This window comes from Phascolarctos cinereus, unplaced genomic scaffold, assembly GCF_003287225.1.
Source record: "Phascolarctos cinereus isolate Bilbo 61053 unplaced genomic scaffold, phaCin_HiC Scaffold_2;HRSCAF=192, whole genome shotgun sequence".
Classification (NCBI taxonomy): domain Eukaryota; kingdom Metazoa; phylum Chordata; class Mammalia; order Diprotodontia; family Phascolarctidae; genus Phascolarctos; species Phascolarctos cinereus.
Genome location: NW_027555625.1, coordinates 254,171,968 through 254,195,176, shown reverse-complemented (window position 1 = coordinate 254,195,176; position 23,209 = coordinate 254,171,968). Strand labels below are relative to the sequence as shown.

Here is a 23,209-nt window from a genome sequence, read left to right as displayed (position 1 = left end):
GGACCTTAGTTGCTAGATAGCTCTCTGACTAGGTTGCCCCATGAATTAGTGAAACATAGTTTTTATTTTAGTTGATTGGTATCTAGAATTATAATTATATTTTCCTGCCAGCTCCAGTGATTTCCACATTTCCATTTTCATTCTTCACCCTTTACTGTTGCCCCACTTAACCTTTCTGGGAATCATAGAGTGATTTGGGAGTGATCCACCTTCAGTAATCCTAGATGAAGGTAACAGTTAAGTCCTTGCTACCCTTTATATTAAAGGTTGGTAACAGGGGCAGCTAGGTGGCACAGTGGATAGAGCACGGGCCCTGAAGTCAGGAGGACCTGAGTTCAAATCCAGCCTCAGACCAAACACTTGCCACTTACTAGCTGTGTGACCCTGGGCAAGTCACTTACCCCCAATTGCCTAAAACAAAAACAAAAAACAATAAAGGTTGGTAACATCAACGGGACAGCAGCCTTGTTACTAAAAGTATTTGATGACTTAGATTACATAATATGCATTTCTATATATCTGTACATTTGCATATTTCTGTATAGCTCTTTACAGGGTTGTTAGTCTCAAATAAGATAACGTATACAGAGTACTTTGCACATCTTAAAACTTTATATAAATCCCATGTCAGTGCACCAAAATTTTCACACTCTCTCTTCTTTTTACCCATATATTTCCATGTATCATTACTTTCTTCAGCCCACTTTTTAGTTAGGTAAACACTAATGCAACCTGGAGAAAATTGGTGAGGTCAAGGACTTCTAATCTATTGCAACCCTGGGTGTGGATGTTTTCCTGGCCAACCAATAATCTAGAGGCAGATACTTAAGAAGTCATGGTATGGCCATTACATTTTACTACTAGAACTTTGGAGTGGAGATGAGTAATTTCCCTTGACTGTAATATAGTGGTGAGGCTTCCAAGGAAATGGGAGAAAATGAGGTGAAAAGTTAGCAATTGTAGGAACACAGCTGGTGTTATTTTGGCTTCTTTTGGCTTAGATTGTTCTCACATCAATCCCTTGGTCCACAATCCTAGGCTTTTCCCACCACTGGATTTCACTTGGGGTAATTGTGAAGGAAACAAATCTACCTAAACAAACCTAAAGAAGATATTCTGGTCAGGTTATTCTTTCTCCGGATTAAAGGGGACCCCAGAGTGTATTGTGAACTGTTCAGATATTGGGATCTTGGAAGTCCCAATCTATTTTTCCCCTCATCTGTAAAATGAGGTGGTTAGATGACCTTCAATGTCTGTTCCAGCTCTAAATCTATGATCCTATGACTCTTGCAAAAAGTCATTGCTTATATTTCACTATAAAAGCAAAATACCATGAGAACAGAGGTAAGTTTATTGAGAAAGTGAAAAGCCCACTTTTACTAAGCCAAATTAATAATTTGGCCTAACCTCTGCCTGGGAAGCTGGGTGGCGCTGGATAGAACACTGGGCCTGCAGTCAGTCTTCACCTGAGTTCTAATTCGGCCTTCGACACAAGCTGTGTCACCCTGGACAAGACACTTAACCCCTATTTGTCTCACTTCCTCTTCTGTAAAATAAGGACACACTGGAGAAGAAAATGGTAAACCGGTCCAGTATCTTTGCCAGAAAATCATATGGACAAAAGTTCATGGGCCAGGTAGACTGGGATACGACTGAACAACAAAAACATTCGCCGCCTGCTCTCCTCGGAGTCCACACTGGAGCCACACCCAGGTCTACCTGAGACATGTCACAGGACTTGGCTCATTTCTTTTTCTCCCAGTTTACCCAGGGCTGCCTCCTTGGACCAGCAAGAACAAGACTCACGGTCACACGGAGAGGTGGAACCCAGGTTTAGTCATTCATAGCTCGAAGCTCCCTTACTGATGGAAGCGTCTGGGCTGCGGGCCAGGACCCTCCCTTTTCCGAGGGAATTGCAGGAGGAGGAAAGTAATTACAATACACCATGACTACCCAAGAGGAGGGTCTAAGATGCCTTTCCCCAATTGGGCGTCTGCCCGGGTGATGGAGTATTACCCAATTAAGGGTGCTTTTCCCATGGGGGTTGAGCGAGAGTAATCGTTAGCCAATAGAAGAGCTCTTTCTGGGGGGCACGGAGAGAGGGTGTTCCCCTCGCCTCACCCCGCCCCCAGTTTTCTCAGTAGGTGGTGCTGGTACATACTGGGCGAGTCTATGGGGTCTTTTCCCAATAAGCACCGACCTTGGTGATGATCGTATTCCCCAATGAACTGCGCTTTATCTCAAGGGGCGGAGCAAGAAAGGTCACTGGCTAATAAACAGAACTCCTCCCCTCCATGAGCTGCGAGGCGACCCTTGCCCGTCTGCCATAGGTGGCCCTGGCACACATGGGGCGGGTCCTGAGGGGCCTTACCCAATGGGCGGCGGCCCCGAGAATAGGGGCGTGGTCACGGACGGGAAAGCGGGTAGAGGTGGGGGTCAGGCGAACCGGGGCTATTCCATCAGTCCTCTAGTCTGCCGGCCCGCCGCCAGGCAGGTTGCCGGGCGCTAGCGCTGGCGCGGATTTGCCCGGCTTCGCCTCATCTCGCGCTGCACCTCACCATGACGAGCTTTGAGCCTCGGCGGCCGCCGGGCTTCGATGAACTGGCGGGGTCCGGCTCCCGCTCCGTGCTGCCGGCATGGAAACGGGAGATCCTGGAGAGGAAGCGAGCCAAGTTGGCGAGCCTGGGGGCCGGGCCCCGGGGCTTGGCCGGGGGGCCCGACGCTGGGGCTGGAGTTGAGGCTGCAGCAGGGACTGCGGCCAGCTCTGGGGGAGAGTGCACAGGGGAGACAGCTCCGGCGGCGGAGCGGCTGGTGCTGGCCGATAGCTTGGGCCCCCTGAGAGAGAACCCCTTCATACTGCTGGAGACGGAGCGCAAGCGGCAGCGGAGGGGGCGCAGCGCCGCGCCCGGGGCCTGGTCCTCGACGGGACGGCCAGTGCAGCACCTGCTGGAGCTGTACAGCCGGGTCCCAGGCATCCGCACCATTCGAGCCGACAACATCCTCATCATCGAGTCCGAGCCCGGCTTCTTGCCTGGCCAACGGCCCTACGAGGTGAGCACCACTGGCCCGAGCCCAGGCCCGGACCCAGTGCAGCAGCTGCTGTCCCAGCGTGGGCTGCTCCGTGGCGGAGATCCGGGCCGCAGAGGTGGTGATCTATGAGACGCCCCGGGCAGCCGCGGAGGCAGCCGCACAGCCCGGCAGGGTCAGCCGTCTGTTGGAGAAGTTCGATCCCCCGCTAGCTAGCGGCGAGCCCCGGTCCCGGGCCTCATCCCCGCCTCGGCGTCGCGGGAGCCCTGAACGGAGCCAGCCTCTGGTGCCAAAGCCTTCTGCCGTCCAGCAGCAGAGCTCTGCGACCTCCCCCTCTCTGCCTAGCCCCGGACCCCGTACTCCCAGCGTTGGAGAGAGAGCCGCCTGGTTCCAGAGGGAGCAGGAATCGGCAGCTGCCCCATCCCGGCTCAGTGACTTCCTCCAGAAAACGGGCAGCAACTCTTTCACTGTCCACCCCCGGGGTCTGACCAGAGGAGGCCGGACAGTACCAAATGGGCCTGCCATCGAGGCCACCCCGGTGCCCCGTCTGGGTCCTGCCAATGGCCTCCCTGCAGTGGGTGGGCCTGTGCCATCCTCTTCCAGTACTTCCAAAGGCACCGACAATCGGAAGCCAAATGCTGAGGAGGAGGCACCTATCCTTCACCCTTCCCCTGGCCCTTGCCCGATGGGCAATGCCAGTGGGGGACCCAGTGCCACTCCAGCTGCCCCTTCCACATTTCCCAAACACAGCCTGGCCAGTGCCACTCCCAGTCAGCGAAGGTGGGTTTTTGCAGCCACTAGCACCAATGACTCTTTTGAGATCAGACCTGCCCCCAAAGCCAGATATGGAGACCATCCCTGATGAGGACATCCAGGCTAAGGCCTTGGCCAACCTCCGGATGAATTCCAAAAACTCTTTTGTCATCATCCCCAAGCCCAGGGTAGAAGTGCTAGGCTCCAGGGCTGGCCATCCCGTGGGGAGCAAAGCCTTTGAGCAGCCAAAGGGAAAGGCCAGTGTTTCTTCTCAGTCTGGCCACTTGACCCATGTACCTCTGGAAAATGGGGGTCAGCACTCACAGGAAGTTGTACCTGCCTACAGGAATCACTTGGGGGGTGATGCTCTGCAGGCAGCTGAGGAAGGAGATCCTCAGAAACAAATAGCCACAGCTCTCTCAGAGGTGAACCACAAATGGCAGGGGAAGGTATTGACGGCCCCGTCTATAGAGAGACCTTCCAAACAAGAGCCTTGTGGAGGCTTTGAGATTTCTGACACATCTCTCAGTTCCTCAGTTACCCAGACTCCTGAAGACACAGGTAGACCAGGGCTTCCTGTTACTTATATTGATGAAGTAGATTCGGATGATGAATCCTACCAAGAGGCCAAACCAGCTTTCAGTTTCCCTGATGCTCCTCATTATCGACCTCATCCCTCTCTGCCTAATAGCAAATCTGAAGTTCACTACCTGAGCAACAATACATTCACAGTGGTGCCTAAAAGGAAACCAGCTGCCCCTGAGGCAAGCTTCAGCCCACCAAATGGGGAACTGTATACTGAGGAAGAGGAGGAGGAAGACCAATGGAAAGGGAAAGCTCTTGAAGATCCTGAAGCATCCAATGAGAATGTGGGGATGTTACTCAAGAAACGTTACCCCACTGTCCATGAAATTGAAGTGATTGGGGGCTACTTGTCTCTGAAGAAGTCCTGTTTAACCAAGATTGGGTCCTCAAGGAAAAAGGTAACACTGAATGAGAGATACCAGAGGTCTGCCTAGTAAGGAAGAAAATGTGTGATCAGGTGATAGACACTTAAACTGACTAGCACTTGGTGAATATTCCCAGCCTCTTAAAAAGAAAGAAAAGCTTTATTGATATTCTTTTCTTTATTTCCTTCTTCACAGTCATTTTCCACTGGCCATCCTTGCTCTAGTACAGCCCTCTGTTGTGACCAATAAATATAGTCAGTATATTAGCAAATCATTATATTAACCATGTTTGAAAAGTGTAAGCCTCATTCAACTCTATCACCTTTCTGTCAAGACTTGGGAGGCGTGTTCCAACAAAAAGTTCTCTGAAGTCATGATTGATCATATTGATCAGAGTTCTGAAGGCTTTTGATGTAGTTTTCCTTTAATTTTTATGGTTCTCATGTAAATTGTTCTTTTGGTTTTGTTTTTCAGTCTGCATCAATTCAAAATAAGCTTCCCAAGTTGAATTCTTTTTTCATCCCAATAATATTCCATTGAGTTTGTATGCTACAATTTATTCAGCTATTTTCTGGTCAGTGGGTACCCGCTTTGTTTCCAATTCTTTGTTATTAAAAAAAAGCTGCTGTAAATATTTTTATATGTCTAAGACCTTTCACTCTGTTTTTGACTTCCTAATGTGGTATCCTTAGGTCAGAACATACCTGTGGCTTAGTGATGTTGTCGGTGTAATTCCAAATTGTTTTTAGAACAGTTGGACCAGTTTACAACAAATTATTAGTGTGCCTGTCTTCCTGTGATAGCCCCTCCAACATTTTCCTTTCTCATTTTCTGTCTCCTTTGCCAAAATGATAGCTGTGAAGGGAAACTTCCTTCTGGATTGAATTTATTCCTCACAAGAGAGAGCTTTATTGGAGCTGGAATGGTTAGTGGAAAGTGACAATGAAATGGAAAAAAAAAAGAGAAAAGAATATGAGTATTTTTGTGATTTCCGCCACTTTTCTTTGTTCCAAATCTGTAGTCAGGTCATAAATTGTTGAGATTGGTTGCAACTGCTGTTCAGGTGCTCTCTTCTGAATGTTAGGAGGACAGAGAAACAATATTAGCTTGTTCTGGTCCAAACTGTTGTGCCCAGTTGATGGAGATGTTTGGATTGTTAGAAACAATTGTTTGATACAAGAAGCAGACCTCCCTCAAATTATTAAGCATCTGAGCTTTTCCCCATGTTTTCTTTGTCTTCTTGGCTGTCACCTGTGGGTATAGATTAGAAAATTCCCTAGTAAGTTAACAGAGGAGTCAGAATATCCCATACTAACTGTTTTGTCATTACAACAACTTGCCCCCCCTTACAGCAAGGTGGTGGCAGCTGCTCTGTAGATTGGAGATGCAGGTGTAGCTACCTACGGTTTGCCACTCAAATGGAAAAAGAAGGACTTTTTCATTGCCTTTACTCTCTGTAATTTGCAAAAATGAGAGGACTGCTTTAAGAAAGACCTTAACTGATGTGCTGTTTTGTCTAGTTGATAGGCAGTTCCCATTTATGTGAAAACTTTAGAAAGAACACTGGCATTGGAATAAAAGGACCAGGGTTTGAATCCTGTTTCTGCTACTTGAGGCCTGAGTGACCTTAGGTACATAAATTCGCATCTCCGGCCCTCATGTGTAAAACAAGGAGGGAGATGGAACTAGATGACCAGATGACCTCTGAAGTTCTTTTCAGCTCTAAATCTCCAGTCGTCTGATGCTGTGATCCATAGCCTAATCCCAAGGAAGCTCTTCAGGTCTCCCCTGAGGGAAAAAAATAGCACAGGCAGGAAAAACCTGTAGGGTCTCACCTGGAGCTATTGTTTAAATAGCTTGCCAGGTGGGGGCAGCTAGATGGTGCAGTGGATAGAGCTCTGATCTTGGAGTCAGGAGGACCTGAGTTCAGATTGGCCTTAGACACTTGACACTTACTAGCTATGTAACCCTGGGCAAGTCACTTAACCCCTATTGCCTCACCAAAAAGAAAAAAATATATATAGATATAGATCTATCTATCTATCTATCTATCATATAGCTTGCCAGGTGAAGAGTAGACAAATGGGAAGGAAGTTAAGGTCAGCCCCAAATTGGCCATGGCTGTGTATAGTTCAGTGGCTATAGGACAGGAGAATAGACAGTGGGTTTTAGTCAGAAAGACCCAAATTCAAGTCCTAACTCTGAAACCTTCTGACTTCATGACCCTGGGCAATTCTCTTCACCTGTCATTACTCTAGGCCCGTTGCTGAAAAGGTGCTGGTCTGCATTCTTGGCAAGAAGTTCCTTTTACTAACTAATCAAACAAAGATCCACTTTTTCTCTGCCTTAAAGCAGTGATGTGATGTCAAACTCAAATAGAAATGGGGGCCACTGGCCCCTGTTTGGGCTGCATGATGACTTAGAAAACCACCTATTAACATTACCTGTATTCTGCTGCATTTTTATTTTGTTAAATATTTCCCAGTTACATTTTAATCTGGTTCAGGATGCCTCTGTCTTAAGGCTTGTCATCTGCAGGTGGCAAAGTGTGCTGACCTTATGTGACATTCACAATGTCCTTTTGGGCCCTGTATTTGGTTTTCAGCTGAATCCAAGCTCAGATTAGAAGCCCTAGGAGAACCTCAGGAAGCCTGTTGCTACCCACAAGGAGAAATTAGGGCAGGTTGACTCTCTGGACAGCATTCTGGGTTGGAGCTTTATACATTTCCTCACCTTTGAGTCTCCTTAAGACCTGCCTTTTTTTTTTCCGTTAGGAAACTGGGTACCTCTACTTTGATTTCTAAAGTTGGAGGTATATTTTCTCTTTTGGCTTTTTCACAGAAAAATATTGTAGACTGTTTCCCATCTGTAGGAGGTCTTTTTTGTTCCTACAGCAAGGGATGCCAGCTCTGGCTGGTAAATCCATAAATCCTCCAAACCTTGTGAGTAGAAACTGAAATTTACCCGGGTCCAAAGCTTTAGCTCTCTGGAGCCCTCAGAAACTGGAGTGGCCACATGGAATTAACAGGCTTGTTAATTCCTTTCTATTTAATGCTGTTGTCATGGGGCCTATCACTGGGCCTCATTAACTACATGCCCCATTGGGCTTTCCCTGTATTGGGTGTTGAAGTCTCAGAACTATGAGTGGATCTACTTCTATTTCCAGATGCACAAGGAGCATTCTTATAAGGGGGGTTACGCCCTTTACCTTCTGTAAAGGACTTTTTGGTTGCCTTTACTCTCTGTGATTTGCAAAAATAAGAGAACTGACTCATTGCTAGCTGGGTCTTAGTGGTGGAGCCAGTTCTAATAGGGTTGGTCTTGGTCTTCTTTCTTGAACTGTCTTTGTCCCTGCTCACCTGCTGACTCTGTCCCATTCTCCTGGCTTTTTACCCTCCTTCGGTGAGCTCACTTAACCCATCCCACCCCACCCCACCCCTAGGCCTCTCTGTATTTAATGAGATGAGTGGGAGAGAGTAGATTGTACTGAGCTCTTGAGTGTATTAGGAGAAAGCAATATACTGCTACAAGTCTTGACCCCTGAAGCAGTTCAAAGGAATATATTAACCATAACTGAGTAAGAAAAAGGGAGAGGCTATGGGATGTGTAATGGAAAGGGCACTGGATTTAGGTAGAGTCAGAGGCCTTGGGTTCAAATCCAGGCTCTTTGTGTGACCTGGGATGGGTTCTCTTCATCTCTCTGAGCTTCATTTTCCTCATGAAAGATGAGAGGTTTGGACCAGATGGTTTTTAAAGACCTTAAATCCTATGGATGGCAAATACCATAAGAACCAGGTTAAGCAACTTGAAGGCTAGGTAGAGACTCTCAGATTTGTGTCTGACTATCTTTCTGAATAGAGCCAACTCCTTCCTAGCCCTGCTTGTTCCTGGGGGGTGAGGGGGAAGGGGAAGAGGCAGTGCCAGCCTAACCCTTTGTACCCTGTACCTGAGCACTGTGCTTTATAGAGCCCCTCCCTGCCGATCTCTTTCACAGAAAAGCTGAAAATTTTCCAGGTTGTTTCCTGTTCTTTGTTTAACCTTGGGGCAAATTCCAAGGCTAGTAAATACCATATTACTTCCCTATTGGTGGGGAGACAAGGGGCTCCTTTGGGAGTGAAATTGGGTCTGACAAGTATCTAACAGTATACCCTGGTCAGCCCTACTCATCTTGTCAATGGTGACTTCTCCCATTCATTTCAGAGCTTCCTGAGTGAGCCGTTTATTTCCAGGGCTTCTCATTCTTTTTTTTTTCTTTTTTGGTGAGGCAATCAGAGTTAAGTGACTTGCCCAGGGTCACACAGCTAGTAAGTGTCAAGTGTCTGGTCTGAGACTGGGTTTGAACTCAGGTCCTCCTGACTCCCCGGCTGGTGTTCTATCCACTGAGCCACTTAGCTGCCCCATTCTCATTCTTTTCCTCCTAGATCCTCCTAATGTGACTTTTGCTTACATCTCGGTGCCCAAAGGTTCTCTTGTTTAAAGCTTCTAGCAACATTTCCAAGACTAATCCAAGGGCCCCTTTTCTCTCCCCTTCTCCTAGCTGTTGCATACAGCCCTCATATTTTGGCACTGACTTATAGGATATTTCCTTCCTTGGTTCTCCTGTCTCTATTGTCCTTCTTCCCTTCTTCTGCATCTCCGTCCACACCCATTGCTGGGGTCTCTTCCAGGGGTTAAGTCTTGCCTTGTTTTCTCTCTACATCTGTTCCTTTTGTGAGGTCTTCTGCCATCATGATTTGTTACTGTGTTTATGTAGATGGTCAAAGTACCTCCCTGTCCCTTGGCCTGAATGTCCTCTTAGTATTTTGAATGATCATGGTTTAATAGCAAATCAGACCCAACCCTTCCTTATCCTCTGTGCTGAGGCTCTGCCATCCCAGTTGGTAGTGGTACTTCCCTCCTGCTGATTCCTCTCACTTATTCACACATCCTCTCAGTGCCGTGTCTGATCCCTTATGTCATCTCTCATACCTGCCTCTTTCTTAGCAAAGCTCATGTCTAAAATCTGGTTATCTCACTGCTCCACTATTGCAACCTCATTTTGTCCCTGTGAGGCTTTCCCTCCTACATACTTGCATCTTCTTATCCCCCTGACATCAGCTTCCACTTTAGCAGACAAATCTACCCACCATCCTTATTTCATGACTTTCTCTTCCCTATTTGCCATTAAAAAAAAAATTAAACTATTAGTTTTGGCTGCCATCTTTTCTCTCTCTTGGTGTTGGTGTCCTCCCCCTTGTCATCCCCCCCCCATGTCTCTCCAGTCCTTAGACATCAACTTCCTCAATTATCCTAAGTCCTTTATTGCTTTGTGTCATTTGACCTTGGGCTAGGGCAGGTGTGGGCAACCTTTGGGTCCCGAAGCTAGCTCTTTAACTGAATCCAAACTTCACTGAACAAATCCCCTTAAAAGGATTTGTTCTGTAAAACTTGAACTCAATCAAAAGGCCTCACCCAAAGACCTAGGAGGGCACATGTGGCCCACCCCTGGGCTAGGGTCTCTCAAGTAAATAGTAATTCATACTTATATGGCATTTAAAAATTTACTAGAAGGCATTTTCCTCATTATGATCCTCATTATTATCTCCCTTTTAGTGAGAAGGCAATTGAGGCTTGAAATGCCTAAGTGAGTTGCCCATTGTCATATGGCTAGAGAACAAGAGATTTTAAAAAAAAACTTTTTTTAGGCAATTGGGGTTAAGTGACTTGCCCAGGGTCACACAGCTAGTAAGTGTCAAGTGTTTGGTCTCATGTCGGATTTGAACTCAGGTCCTCCTGACTTCAGGGCTGGTGCTCTATCTACTGCACCACCTAGCTGCCCCAGAGAACAAGGGATTTAAACCCAAGTTTCCAATTCTAAGGGCAGCAATCTGTTCACTGGGCCACCTCTAACCTCTCTTTCTTGTATTAAGACAACAATGGAAGTGATAGGGTGTGGACCCAAGCCGACACCTTTGCCCCTCACCCCAAAAAGAATTTGGGTCCCATTTGTCTATGGGCCGTAGAAACCCCCACCTTGGATTCTCCTTGAACTTTCCCACTTGGTCTAGGAAGTCTCTAGCCTTCCTTGTAACCTGAGGCTATAATCCTATAATTCTTTATTGCCTAGGCCTAATCCCAATCTCCCAATTCTCTGTTACCCTTAACCTAGCCCAGCCCTTCACTTTCTGTCACCTCCCAATGGCCACCCTTGATCCTATCTAGACCCCATTCTCTATCTCCCAGTCACTCCCATCAAGAACCTCCCTAGACCCCTCCTCCAGTCACCCCAGACTACTGGCCACTCCCATCAAGATCCTCCCTAGACCCCTTTTCCCAGACCCTTCCTCCAGTCACCCCAAATTACTTGACCACTCCTAGATCCCTCCCACAGTCTTTTTGTATATAAGGTTCATCTTGTCTCCATTAAAGTTCTCAGATTCTTAAAATCTAGCCAATGCTCATATTCCTTAAGAGTCTAGCCAAGTGTTCAGATTCTTAAAATCTGGCCAAAAACTCAGATTCTTAAAATCTAGCCAATGGCTGAGACTTACTCTAGCCAGCCTGTCAATGTGAGCATCACAGATGTTTAGATTTCTTAAGAATCTGCCCAGTATGGCAGATTTTTAATAAACCTTGTCTTTGGCTGAAAGAAGACTTGGGTCAGATTCATTCAGGCAGGACCCGCATTTCTTGCTCTTGATATTTTGGGGTCCCAGCACCCCTGAACCTCAGCAGAAGGAGCCAGGGACTTTGTTAGGCCATTTCTTATGTCTAGGAGACTTTGGTCTAATGGTGTTTGAGATGATGGAGCTTTAGGACTAAGGAACATAGATTGTCAAAGGCAGGGTCCCGAAAGATGGGGTGTCCATGGGAAGATTTCAAGGAGTCCATGAATTTGGATAGGAAAAAAAAATTATGTTTTTGTTTTCACTAATCTTGAACTAAAGTTTAGCATTTCAATGATTTAAAAACATTATTCTGAAAAGAGGTCTGTAGGTTTCATCAGACTGCAAAAGGGATTCGTGGACCCAGAAAAGTGAAGAACTCTTGATTTAGGCCCAGAGGGGTGGGGAACTTGCAGCCTTGAGACCACGTGTGACCCTCTAGGTCCTCAAGTGCAGCCCTTTGACTGAACCCAAACTTCAAAAGGGCTGCACTTGAGGACCTAGAAGGCCACACGTGGCCTTGAGGCTGCAGGTTCCCCACCCCTGATAGGGTGTTTGGCAACTGAGAAATAGAAGCTAAGGGGACTGAGGGAGACTCAGGGTTTTGAGCTGTAGAAGGGGCTAATAAAAATTTTGGGGTGGTGAAGATAGGTGAGAACAGAAGGACAGACATTCCTAGATATAGGAAAGATAATGTACTTCCCAATAAATTAGACTGGAAGAAGAGAGGTTGAGGAGGTTGATAGGGAAGTCAGCTTGAGCCTGGGCCAGGAGAAAAGGGGATGTGACCTTGGGAAGGTGTGGAGGTGACCAAACCTGGCAGTCATCACTTCAGTAGGTCCAGAAAAGGAAGGGAGAGGCCAGATGGCTTCTCTCAGGTGAGTGGGCAGGCCTGGCCAGGGCCCTACTGGGAGCAATACCTTCATTCACAGCACTGATTCAGGGCAGCTGCTTCGGTCCCTGGACACACAGAATCACTTGTCTACTTCACATTCATCAGAGGCAGCATTTCATGCAGTTTAAATAGTGCTCGGCTTGAAGTCAGGACACTTGGGATTGAATCTCATTTTAAGTATATTTTGTCTGAATGACCACTGGCAAATCATTTAACTTTTCTGAATCTGTTTCAGATAATGATACTTGTTCTATCTCCCGGGGTGGTTGTGAGAAAAGTGCTTTGTAGATACTAAAGTGATTTCAAAATATGAATTACCACCTCACAAAGCTGTAGTCAGCTATGGTAACACCCTAAGTCAGCCAGTGACATCCCTGACATGTGTCAGCTATGGGCCCTAGTAATGGAGGAATGAGCTTGTGTTAATACCTTCTCTGTCATTTGTTGTAAATCCTTTTTAAAAAGAAATTCTGTTTTATTTTTCCATTATTTTAAAATATATTTTTATTTATTTCTTAAGCATTTCCCAGTTACATGTAAATTTTTTTGACATTCTTTTTTAAACTTTTGCATTCCAAATTCTTTCTCTCCCTCCTGGCCCTCCCCTCCTTGAGAAGACAGGCACTTTGATTTTGATTATGTATATAATCAAAAGAAAACAAAAACAAAAATAATCAGGATAAAGAAAGTTTAAAAAAAGTATACTTCAATCTGCATTGAAAGATCATCAGTTCTTTCTTTGAAAGTGGATAGCATTTTCGTCTTGGGTCCTTTGGAATTGTCTTGGATCATTGTCTCGATCAGAGTAGCTCAGTTGATCATTCTTAGACTGTTGCTGTGTACAATGTTCTCCTGATTCTGTTATTTTATTTCTAAATCTAAATTCTTTCCTTTCCACCTTCCCCTCCCTCTCTCTTCCCTCTTCCTCTTCCCTCAGTTGAGAACGTAAGAAAAACACAACCTGTCGTGAACATGTGTAGTCAAGCAATACAAATTCTCAAATTGGTCATGTTCAAAAAACACAAGCCTCAGTCTTTGCTCTGAGGCCGTCAGCTCTCCATCTGGAGGTGGATAGCATGTTTCATCATGAGTTGTCTGGAAATGTTGTTGGTCATTGTGTTGATCAGAATTCCTAAGTCTTTGACATTTTTAAAGTTTAACTTTTAAAGAACTTTTGAAGTTCTTTGGCTTGATAATGTTGTTGTTATTGTATAAATTGTTCTCCTGGTTTTGCTCACTTCATTTTGTATCAGCTCATACAAGTTGTCCCAAGTTTCTCTGAAACCGTCCTTTTCATCATTTCTTACAGCTCAATAATATTCCATTACATTCAGGTGCCATAACTTGTTTATCTATTCACCAAAAAATAGGCATTCCCTCAGTTTCTAATTCTTTGCCACCAGAACAGCTTTTTTTTTTTTTGGTACCTATGGATCATTTTCTTCTGTCTTTGATCTCTTTGGGGTATAGACCTCCTAGTGATATGGTGGGCCATAGGGTATACACAGCTTAATAGCTTTTTGGAAACAGTTCCAAATTGCTTTCTGGAATAGCTGGATCAGTTCACAGGTCCACTAACAGTGCATAAATGTACCTATTTTCTAATCATTTGTATTTGTGAAGTGAGTGGCAGGACTTTAACAAGTGGAAAAGGTGCTGGTCCTGCAAACTGTTTCTTTTCGGAAATACACAGAGCCACTTGTCAATAATGATGTTGATAATGTTAGTATTAGCTGTTACTTATTTAGTGCTTTAAGGTTTGCCAGGCCCTTCACAAATGTATCATTTGATCCTCATAACAACTCTGGGAGGTGGGTGCTACTGTTGGAGAAACTGAGGTAGACAGAGGTGCCCAGGGTTATACAGCTAGGAAGTATCAGAGTTTGAATTTGAACTCGTGTCTTCCTGACTCCAGGTTCTGACTCTATGCTCTCTTACCCACTGTACAACCTAGCTGCCTCAAAAACAAACAAGCAAAAAAACCAAACAAATCGCCCCAAAACACTTACTAAGTGCCTGCACAAAAGTGAAACAGTATCTGTCCTTTGAAGAGTTCATAATGTAGACAGGGTAGGTTACATATATACAAAATACAAGGTTATCGTGGTGGGGGCAGGGGAAGTACTGGATCAGGAAAGTCTTCATGTGGAACAGAGCTCCTAATCATTTTCCCTGTTGTGTTCTGGGGAAGTCTACAAACTCCTCAGAATAAGGTGTTTAAATGTAAGTTCGTGGACCCCAAGTGAAGAACCCCCTGATGGCATTTGAGGGCTGGGCTTTGAAGGAAATGAAGGCTTGCAAGAGACTCTTCTGGAAGTTTTTTTCCTTCCAAGCCTAGTGACTGGAAGTGATTGCTGTGGGTGTTGGGTCCCCTGGCCTTCTCTAAGATCATACAGTGAGTTGGTGGAGGAGCCAAGGTTAGAACATAGTTCAGTATGCTTTCCACTATCCTGTGCCTTTTCTTGGGAAGTAGAGAAATTAGAAGCCAGGAGGAGTGACAGGCAGCTTTGGCCTGGCCTAGAAGCCTACAAGAGACCATGCCTTCTCCCCCTGAGCTAAGCTGGGGAGCTCTCTGGCCTTGGGATAGCACTCCCACCCCCAACCTCAAGCTACTGCAGCTCTCTGCATCCTTGGGGTTCTTTTTTTTTTTTTTTTGGTAGGCAATGGGGTTAAGTGACTTGCCCAGGGTCACACAGCTAGTATGTGTTGTGTATCTGAGGTCGAATTTGAACTCAGGTCCTCCTGACTCCAGGGCCAGTGCTGTATCCACTGCGCCACCTAGCTGCCCCCTTGGGGTTCTTATTGCTTCAGATTTTACTTTCAAGGCTATTTGGGCTAGTGATCTGATGTCAGGGAGAGATTCTGCTGTAGGAAGGCAAGAGTTGTTCCTTCTCCTGAGTGGATCTTTGGCTAATGTATCTGCCAGCAATTTGTGTTTGATACCTATTCAAGCAGTAGGGAGGGAGTAGAGACAGGTGACTATTCCTAAAGACTGCCATTGGCCTTTTATTGAGGTTAAGTGACTTGTCCAGGGTCACACAACTAGTAAGTGTCAAGTGTTTGACTCTGGATTTGAACGTGGGTCCTCTTGACTCCAAGGCCAGTGCTGTATCCACTGTGCCACCTCGCTGCCCCCTTTTAAATGATTTTTACATTTTGTTTAAGCTTCTCTGGTTTCCTGCTGCCTTTTCTCCTACACACCTAAGCCCTGGGGTGGGGCACTTGGGCCCTGTGTAGGAGCTGGGTATGCCCCAAGGAAGTTTTTCCTGGCTGTTGTTCCCAGGCGTGGCTTCTGAGGGCTCGCCTGCCCTCCCTCCAGGCCTCCTGGTTTTTCCACCCCGTTAGTGAAGAAAGTGCTAGACATACTGAGAGGAACTCTTACAGTCAATTCTGTACGGGAACCTTTCCCCTCATCACCCCCTTCCTTCCATTTCCATCAGCAAATTGCTGACACCTAGTCAAGGAGGGAGGGGCAGCACAGCGCCGTGGATGGTGCTGGACTTACGAAGACTGAGGTGCACAGTCCTGCCTTATGATGCTTCGTTTATTCTGTGGCCATGGGAACAGTACCGTTTTTACAAAGCTCTTTGTGCTCTGGTTTCCTCATCTGTAAAATGAGCATATCTTTAATACTTAGCTCATAGGGTTGTCATGGGGTTCAAATGAGATAATGTATGTAAAACACTCTGTCAACTTTAAAACAGGCATAAAGTCAGTTGTTGATGCTACTGTTATTAGTGGCAGCTATGGGAGTGACTGTTGGCTAAAATTTGGCCTTATCTGGACATAACTGGCCTCAGTTTCCTGGCACAAAGTCTCTGGGTGGCAAATTCCATGTTTGGCTTAAGGTTTAGACTTTTTGAAACTGTCATATGCCAGCCTAAGTCTTAGTGTCAAGCTGACCGCTCTACTGATGAGTTGTCCTTGTGACCCTGGGGAAAGGGTTGGGAGCTCCAGGTTACAGACCCAGGCAATGACTGTGTCCTGGGATGAGTCACTTGCCTGATGCCCTGTAGTTTCCCTTTCTGTCTTTGGGGAGAAGAATTTTCCTTTCAGCCCTGCCTCACAGAAGGATATTTGAAAGTTTCTTGGTATTTGTACTCTGGAGGAAAGGTCAGATAAAAGTGGGTAACGTCCATTTGATAATGGAGAAGTGACCCCTAATCACATGAATGTCACTCCAGTTTGTTATATGTTAGTGAAATCTTGTAAGATCTAGGGTTTTAGGGCAGCGAGGTGGTACAGTGGATACAGCACCAGCCCTGAAGTCAAGAGGACCTGACTTCAAATCTGGCCTCAGACCAAGCACTTGACACTTACTAGCTGTGTGACCCTGGGCAAGTCACTTTACCCCAATTGCCTAAAAAAAAAATCTAGGGTTTTAGTTATATGATAGCCAATATTCCTTTATCATTGGTCTTATAGTATAAAAGAATCTTCTGTTTCTGAAAAGTTCGTTGGGTGTGTGCATAGGTAGACTGGCCTAACCTCTGGAGCAAGGAGATGTAGTTTCCCAGGAAGAAGGGAAGGAAATAAGCATTTATATAGTGCTTACTATGTGCCAGGCATATCGTTTGACCCTCACAACAACCTTGCCGGTGGATGCTGTTATTATCCTCATTTTATATTTGGGGGAAAAAAAAAACCAAACCTGAGGCAAATAGAGGTTAAGTGACTTGCCCAGGATCACATAGCTAGTATGTGACTAAGGCTGGATTTGAACTCAGGTCTTTTTGACTGTAGGCCCAGCATTCTATCTCCTGCACCACCTAGCTCCAAGGCTAGGAGGCCTTTTCATCTCCGTAGCAGTTCTTTCCCCTTTTTGTGTATGATTCTAGAATACCTCTGTTTCGTGGAGCAACCATCTAAATCCATAATAGCCCTTAATTTTGGCACAGGCAGGTGCTGGCTAAGTGGGACTTCTTAAACAAGATGTATTGGTTTTTAGCTCTTGCTGTGGACTTGTACATATGATGGCTACTTCTCAGGACATTTTACCCTGCATGTTTAGGATCTTGTCATTATTGTCTTATGTTTGAGAGCTGACATGCTCTGTCCATTATCTTATTTTGCTTATTGACAATTCACTGATGCCTACAATTCAGCATCTCATTGCCTCATCGAGCTACACTGTAATCAGTGACTCATTTTCCCAACTCATACTTCCTGAGGTGTTCCAAGGCCAAGTTCTTTGCCGAGGATACCTTATTTAGCTGATCGGCTCCACCAGCTGAAGGCACTTTCCAGACAGCATCCAGGGTGGACATCAAGAGTGGGGAGGGAGGATTTGAGCAGCAGGCAGAAAGTGGAGAAGTGAGGTAGATGAGAGTATCTGTCTGTTTTCTCATCGCTGGTTGATGGGTATAGGCCGCTTGGCATGTTACAGTTGGGGAGAGGAAGAAACGTTTAACTGTGGAGGAGGAGTGATGATGGGAGGACAGCCAGGGTTCTGAACTCCCAGCTGTCCCCTGAAGTTGGGGTTGGTATTTGGCTCATGGGCCTAGAATCTGAGGGTAGGAATGTAACACAAGCTGGGGCTTTGTGTAGCGTGAACAGAGAACAAAAAGGCACTTGTGAAAGCTGGGAAAGCTCAGCTTTGAAGCTGAGGCTGAGCTGTGACCAATCTGCCCTGGTGTGTTAAACTCTTTTGGTCAAAGTCCCCATGGGGCAGGTGATAGTTTATATAAGCACACAGCAGTGGAAGCCAGCAGAAGCCCGTTTCCTCTAGGCTTCTCTCCCTCTCTGGGCCTTACTCCCTTCTGGCTCTTGGGCTTCTGCTGCCCTCCTTTCGTCTTCTCAGTAGAGGGCTGTTACTTGCAAGGCATTTTCTGCTGTGGCTGCCAGGAGCTTTGGGGCTTGGCCCAGAACTTCAAGTGCTCTATGGCTATAACTGGAGAGGCACAAGAGTAGTGGGATTGTTGGCAGCCCCCTACCCCCCAGGTTACCTGGCCCATGTATTAGGTGACTTGTGAGTTTTAGAGGTTCATGGGTACAAGCTGATTGCAGCAGCTGGTCAGGCTTAGTGCTAATCCGCTATGTGGGAAGGCCTATTTCCCTGTTGAGATTTTATAAATGCTCAGCCAAGAGGGAAGCTGCAGTGAGTGAATGAATGTTCCAGGTGAATGGCTGACCGGCTTATTTCTGCCAAGGATCAGTGATCAGTGTTAGGCCCCACCCAGTGCTGGCCTTGGTTTCTATGGTGAGTGAAGATAGTCAGAAGAGACAGATCAGTGGTGTGGCAGCCTGTTTGGCCCCCTCACTACATCCACAGAATGGTTTCTCTGCCTTTTGGGTTTGTAATTTAAGGGGATAAAAGGACAAAGGGCAAGTCCACAAACAAGACAATAATGTGCTGTGGTTTGTATACAGAGATGACACTGTTTATCCAGCATCATGTGTTCGAGCTGTTTCTGTGGAAGTGGGGATGGTCTGCCCTGAGCCATTCACTATCCCACCTGGTCCCACTAGTGACCAATAGCCATTGATTATGATTTCGGGACACAGTCTGTGACCTTGGGGTAGTGATTTGGCCTCACAGCAGGCCAAGCTGTGAGTTGGAAGGCAACATACATATTTAGATGATTTCCAGAAGCCTGTTGTTGAACTCGTGGCTACCCATTGTCTGTGTGTGCCTCCTTCAGAGGGAGCTGAGACAGGGTTGACACTCCTTCCTTATCCCTCCAGTTTCACACAAAGGGCTCCTGATCCATATGGCACTGAGGTGCTTAGTAAAGGCAGGGGGCTAGGAGACAGCTTGAGCTATCTCAGTACTCAGCTTTTTGGCATGTCTGTGCTTGGAAACTTTCCATCAGGGTCTGATCATTTGGATTAAAGTGTTCTTTAACCAGTCCTGGACCTTGATCTCGGTAGGGACCCTCAGAGAGCTAGAGCTCCATTGTTATATTTCTTGTTTGCCTTTCTCACAGTGACCGAATCAGGAGTTAGCATGGTGTATGTGTGTGTGAGTCACCTGTTAATCATGATGTCCTTCTGGACAGGCTTGGAGAGCTAAGCCTCTATATTTTAGGGGCTTCATGGTGGACAGTGCGTTATGTTGTTGAGGGCACATATAGGGCAGAGGGATGGCTGAGTGATAGCTGCATGTCCTTTTCAGGACTTGCCCTGGCCTTTTCCCAATAGTTCAGATTATGGCCACTGATGCCTCTCCTTTCCTAATTCCTCAAGGATTTTTCCCTACCTTCTTCATCTAGCTTTCAAGCTCACCTAGTCCACAGGCCCAGAAAAGGAGCAAGGTGAGGTTTATTGTTTATCCTGCAAGTAGGGGAAGCCAGTTATATTGAAATTGAGCAAGCACCCATCTAAGAAGGAAGCATCATCACAGGCTCGAGTGACTCAAGTCTTCCTCCCTTAGGGCTCTTGCTAGCCAGGGCAAGATGAAGGGACTTGTTCTCATGGAATTGGCTGTTCTGTCTTCCTTGAGAAAGTCCAGCCTTAGATCTGTGGCAGGGTTCTCTGTAACGATGAGGGGATGGATATAGTGATATCACGCATGGAAGGTCTTTTCTCTTTAGATGATGCTGATTCAGTAACTAGTTTTCCTTTAAATTCAGGAAGTTGAAGTTGAAAGTGTCTTGGAAGTTTCTCCTTGACACTAGAATGCTTTTGCTTTTGTGGTTGTGTGTGGACCCTTCAGGCATGTGCTGGAAAGAACTTGCTTGTGGTATTGGGGGTGCACAGGAGGGCTCAGGCTGAGCACTCTGGTAGGAGATTTGATTTGGGCTGGCTTTGTGCAACTTTGAGGATGGAGCAGCCCTTGCCCTAACCTGGTAAGTGGTCTGAGGCTAGTTATTCAAGAGCTAGAGATATGGCTCTTGTGACTTGGGGGATTCCTAGGTGCTTGGTGATTCATGGAGAGCCCCTTCTGGGCCTTGGTCAGAGGAAGCCGTCACTCAGGAGAGGACTGTTTTCTCTCCAGGGCCTCACCTTTGCTACTCCACAACCTGTGGCAATGGCCAAGCTTTCCTGTCTCTCCCTTTGAAGCCTTCACTGTAGGAGACCCCAGTGAGTGTGTAGGCCTGTTACAGGTGTGTGAGCCCCTGGAGAGCTGTGGTTCTTCCTGTGACCTTTCTGCTGGGGTAGCTCATGGTGAGTTACAGGTGTGGGCCCTGCTGTCCTGTGGTGAGATCTGGGCTAATGCTCATGTGAGAGAGCTGTTCCTTTCTAGGACTGCTCCTCTGAGATGTGATTGTAACCCAAGCCCGTGCCTGTGCCCGTACTTAGGGAGCAGGCAGACATCCTCCAGTGGGGAGGGGTGGTGTCCCCATTACACCAGGCCCTCACCTGGAACTCCCCTTCCAAAAGGGCACTGTCATGTAAATATTCCTGTTGCATCATCATTCTTTTCAATTGAGGCTTGGCTGGAAGCTGTGCCCTTACCCTGTGGGGGCCCATCCTGCAACTTCCTTGTTAAAAGTCCAGCTCTGATTGAGTGGAAGGCCTCTGCTGGTAGCTGGAATATTTTAGCAGCTCCTTCCTGGTCCCTGGCCCATGGCCTGCCACATTTTTCTGCCTTCCATTGTGGAATCTAGATCGCTCTGTCTCTCCTCCCTAGGAATTTGAAACTGTTTGTGGTGTCCTGTGCCCAGGTGGAGTTTAATATTTCGAGCCTCGGCTGTGCTGCTCCCATCTGCCACGGGCTGAGTGTATTCATTACCGAGAGAGCTAGTGAGAGCAGGCTGGGGGGGGGGCGCTGGGGCTGGGAGATGGGATCTTATCTTGGAGCTGCCCAAGTGCAGTGGTGGAACTCCAGACTTTCCCTTCACCTTGGCTTCCCCTTCCCAGGGGCTTACTGCTTCTCTTCAGGGTATGGGCCCCAAGTCCCCTGGCTATGATGAAGAACCATTACTGGCTGTTAGGGCTGGGGCTGGTGGGAGAGATCCCCAGTGGCTCTCCACCTGGCCTTTGTGCACCCTCTGAGACCAAAGGCAAGGTGTGCCTGGGTCAGAGGGGCCATCTGCCCTTAGACCAAGTCAGGAGTTGCTCTCCTGCCATCTCCTCTGCCCTAGCTCTCTGTAACCTCTGGTTACCTTTGGTAGGGGATTTTGGAATAGAATTTGCTTGAATATGACCTTTGAGGAAGTGGAGTAGAAGGAACTCCTTGTCTGTTATAGCGCATTTGTCTGCCTGTGGATGATCTCCTCAGCCCTGCCAGGGGCTCAGAGAACTATTTGGAGCTGCCCAGATCAAAGAAGAAGAAGAAAACTGGTAGTTTAAAAAAAAGGCTTATAGTAATTCACATATTGAGTTACCTCTGGCTTGTAAAGAGCAGAATCCACAGGTGAAAGCATTAGGTGAGGTTCTGCCTGTCAGGAAAATGATTGCAAAGTTCAAGGAAAGAAAGATATTTCCTCTTAGGTTTGGCTTTGTTTATTCTGTTTAGCTGAAGGGAAAGTTAATCTTAATGGTTTTAAAAATTATGAACTTAAGCAACTTTACAGAAAACAAAGAGCATTAAGCTCTTTCTGTCCCTCCAGAGTCTCTTGTGTCCTTAAGGTCCATTCCTGTGTTTGTACGGCATTTTACGTACGCAACAATTACTGTCTTGTATTTTGCTTTTTTTTTTTCTTCAGTAAACATTATTTTATATGAACATTTCAACACAGCCCCAGAGTTGGCATTCAGATCACTGATCCTGACTTCCCAATATCACTGAGTTTCACATACTAGGGCCTGCCTGCCATCTTCTGCTCCTGTGGGAGCCTTTAGCAGCTTCCTAGTCTTTTGCTCTTATAACAGTACTGCCTGTTAGAGTGTGTTAGTATACTGGGCTTGGGGTTAGAGAAATGTAGGTTGCAATCCTTCCTTTGACTCAGTATAGCAGTGTGTTCCTGGGAAAGTCATTGGGCTTCTGTGCTTCTGGCATAAGATTTGTCTACTAAGACGTACCTACTAAATTATAGATGGGTTGGGATCAGTCTTAGGGGAATTATCACTTAAGGAGATTCCCCCTGGTCTCTCTCTATGTATTGCTACTATGAACATCTTTTTCTTTTTTAAATAGTATTTTGTTTTCCCTCAATTACATGTAAAGACAATTTTAAACATTCATTTTAAAAAATTTGAGTTATGAATATCTTTTTACAATTTCTTTCTTGTTATTTCCTTGGAATGTGTTTCCTGAAGCACAATTACAGGGTTCAAAGGGCATAAGCAGTTAATAGCTTTTGTTAAGTATTGACAGAGCAATGGCTAGGTGGCTTGAATAGTTAAAATATTTCTGCCCTTTGGTAGTTTCATATGGGTTCTTAGCTCTGGAGCTTGAAAGGGCTCCATTGAGTACATCTCCTTCATTTTACAGATGAGGAAACTGAGGCATAGACAGGTAAAATGACTTGTCCAGGGTGTTATACCTAGCGTATGAGGTGACATTTGCCTCCAGATTTGCCTCCTTGAGTCCAAGGTCCAGTTGTTCCCTGTCCACTTAGTAGGTAACAAGAGTTGTAGCACGATGTCATGAATAATGTTAAGCAACAATTATTATTAAATGCCGACCATTTGAGGGGCACTAAGACTGGACTTTTGAGTGTTTCCTCAAGGAGGTGGGTGGCTGTCAATTCATCAATCTTTAATTGAGTGCCAGGCATGGTGTTAAGTGAAGGAAATTTAAAGGTAGAAGTAAAAGAGTTCTGTCCTCAGAGAACTTCTGTGCTCCCTGGGGAAATGTGGACACAACTAAATAGGCATAAAATAGATACAGAGTAAATGCAGAGTAAGTTTGGTGTAGAAGGGGACCACTAACATCAGAAAGGGACTCCTGAAAGAAGAGGTTCCTGCTGTATGCCCTACAGGAAGTCTGGGATTCTACTAGGAGGAAGAGACAGCATCCTAGTCCAGAGGGACAGCTCTGCAGAGACATTGAGGTGAAAGATGGAATGCCAAGTCACCTCCTGCATCTTTCCTCAAGGGTGTGCTCTCGCCAA

General features: G+C 46.2%; 1 protein-coding gene across 1 annotated transcript in view; it reads left to right on the top strand.

Moving 5' to 3' along the window:
- The first annotated feature begins 2,434 nt into the window (after positions 1-2,434).
- TPRN (taperin) overlaps positions 2,435-23,209 on the top strand; it is a 35,221-nt gene continuing 14,446 nt past the window's right edge. The window contains 3 exon segments of the mRNA XM_020981735.2: positions 2,435-3,111; positions 3,113-3,859; positions 3,861-4,763. Of these exon segments, the coding sequence (XP_020837394.1) occupies positions 2,560-3,111; positions 3,113-3,859; positions 3,861-4,763 (2,202 nt within the window). The 5' untranslated portion in view covers positions 2,435-2,559.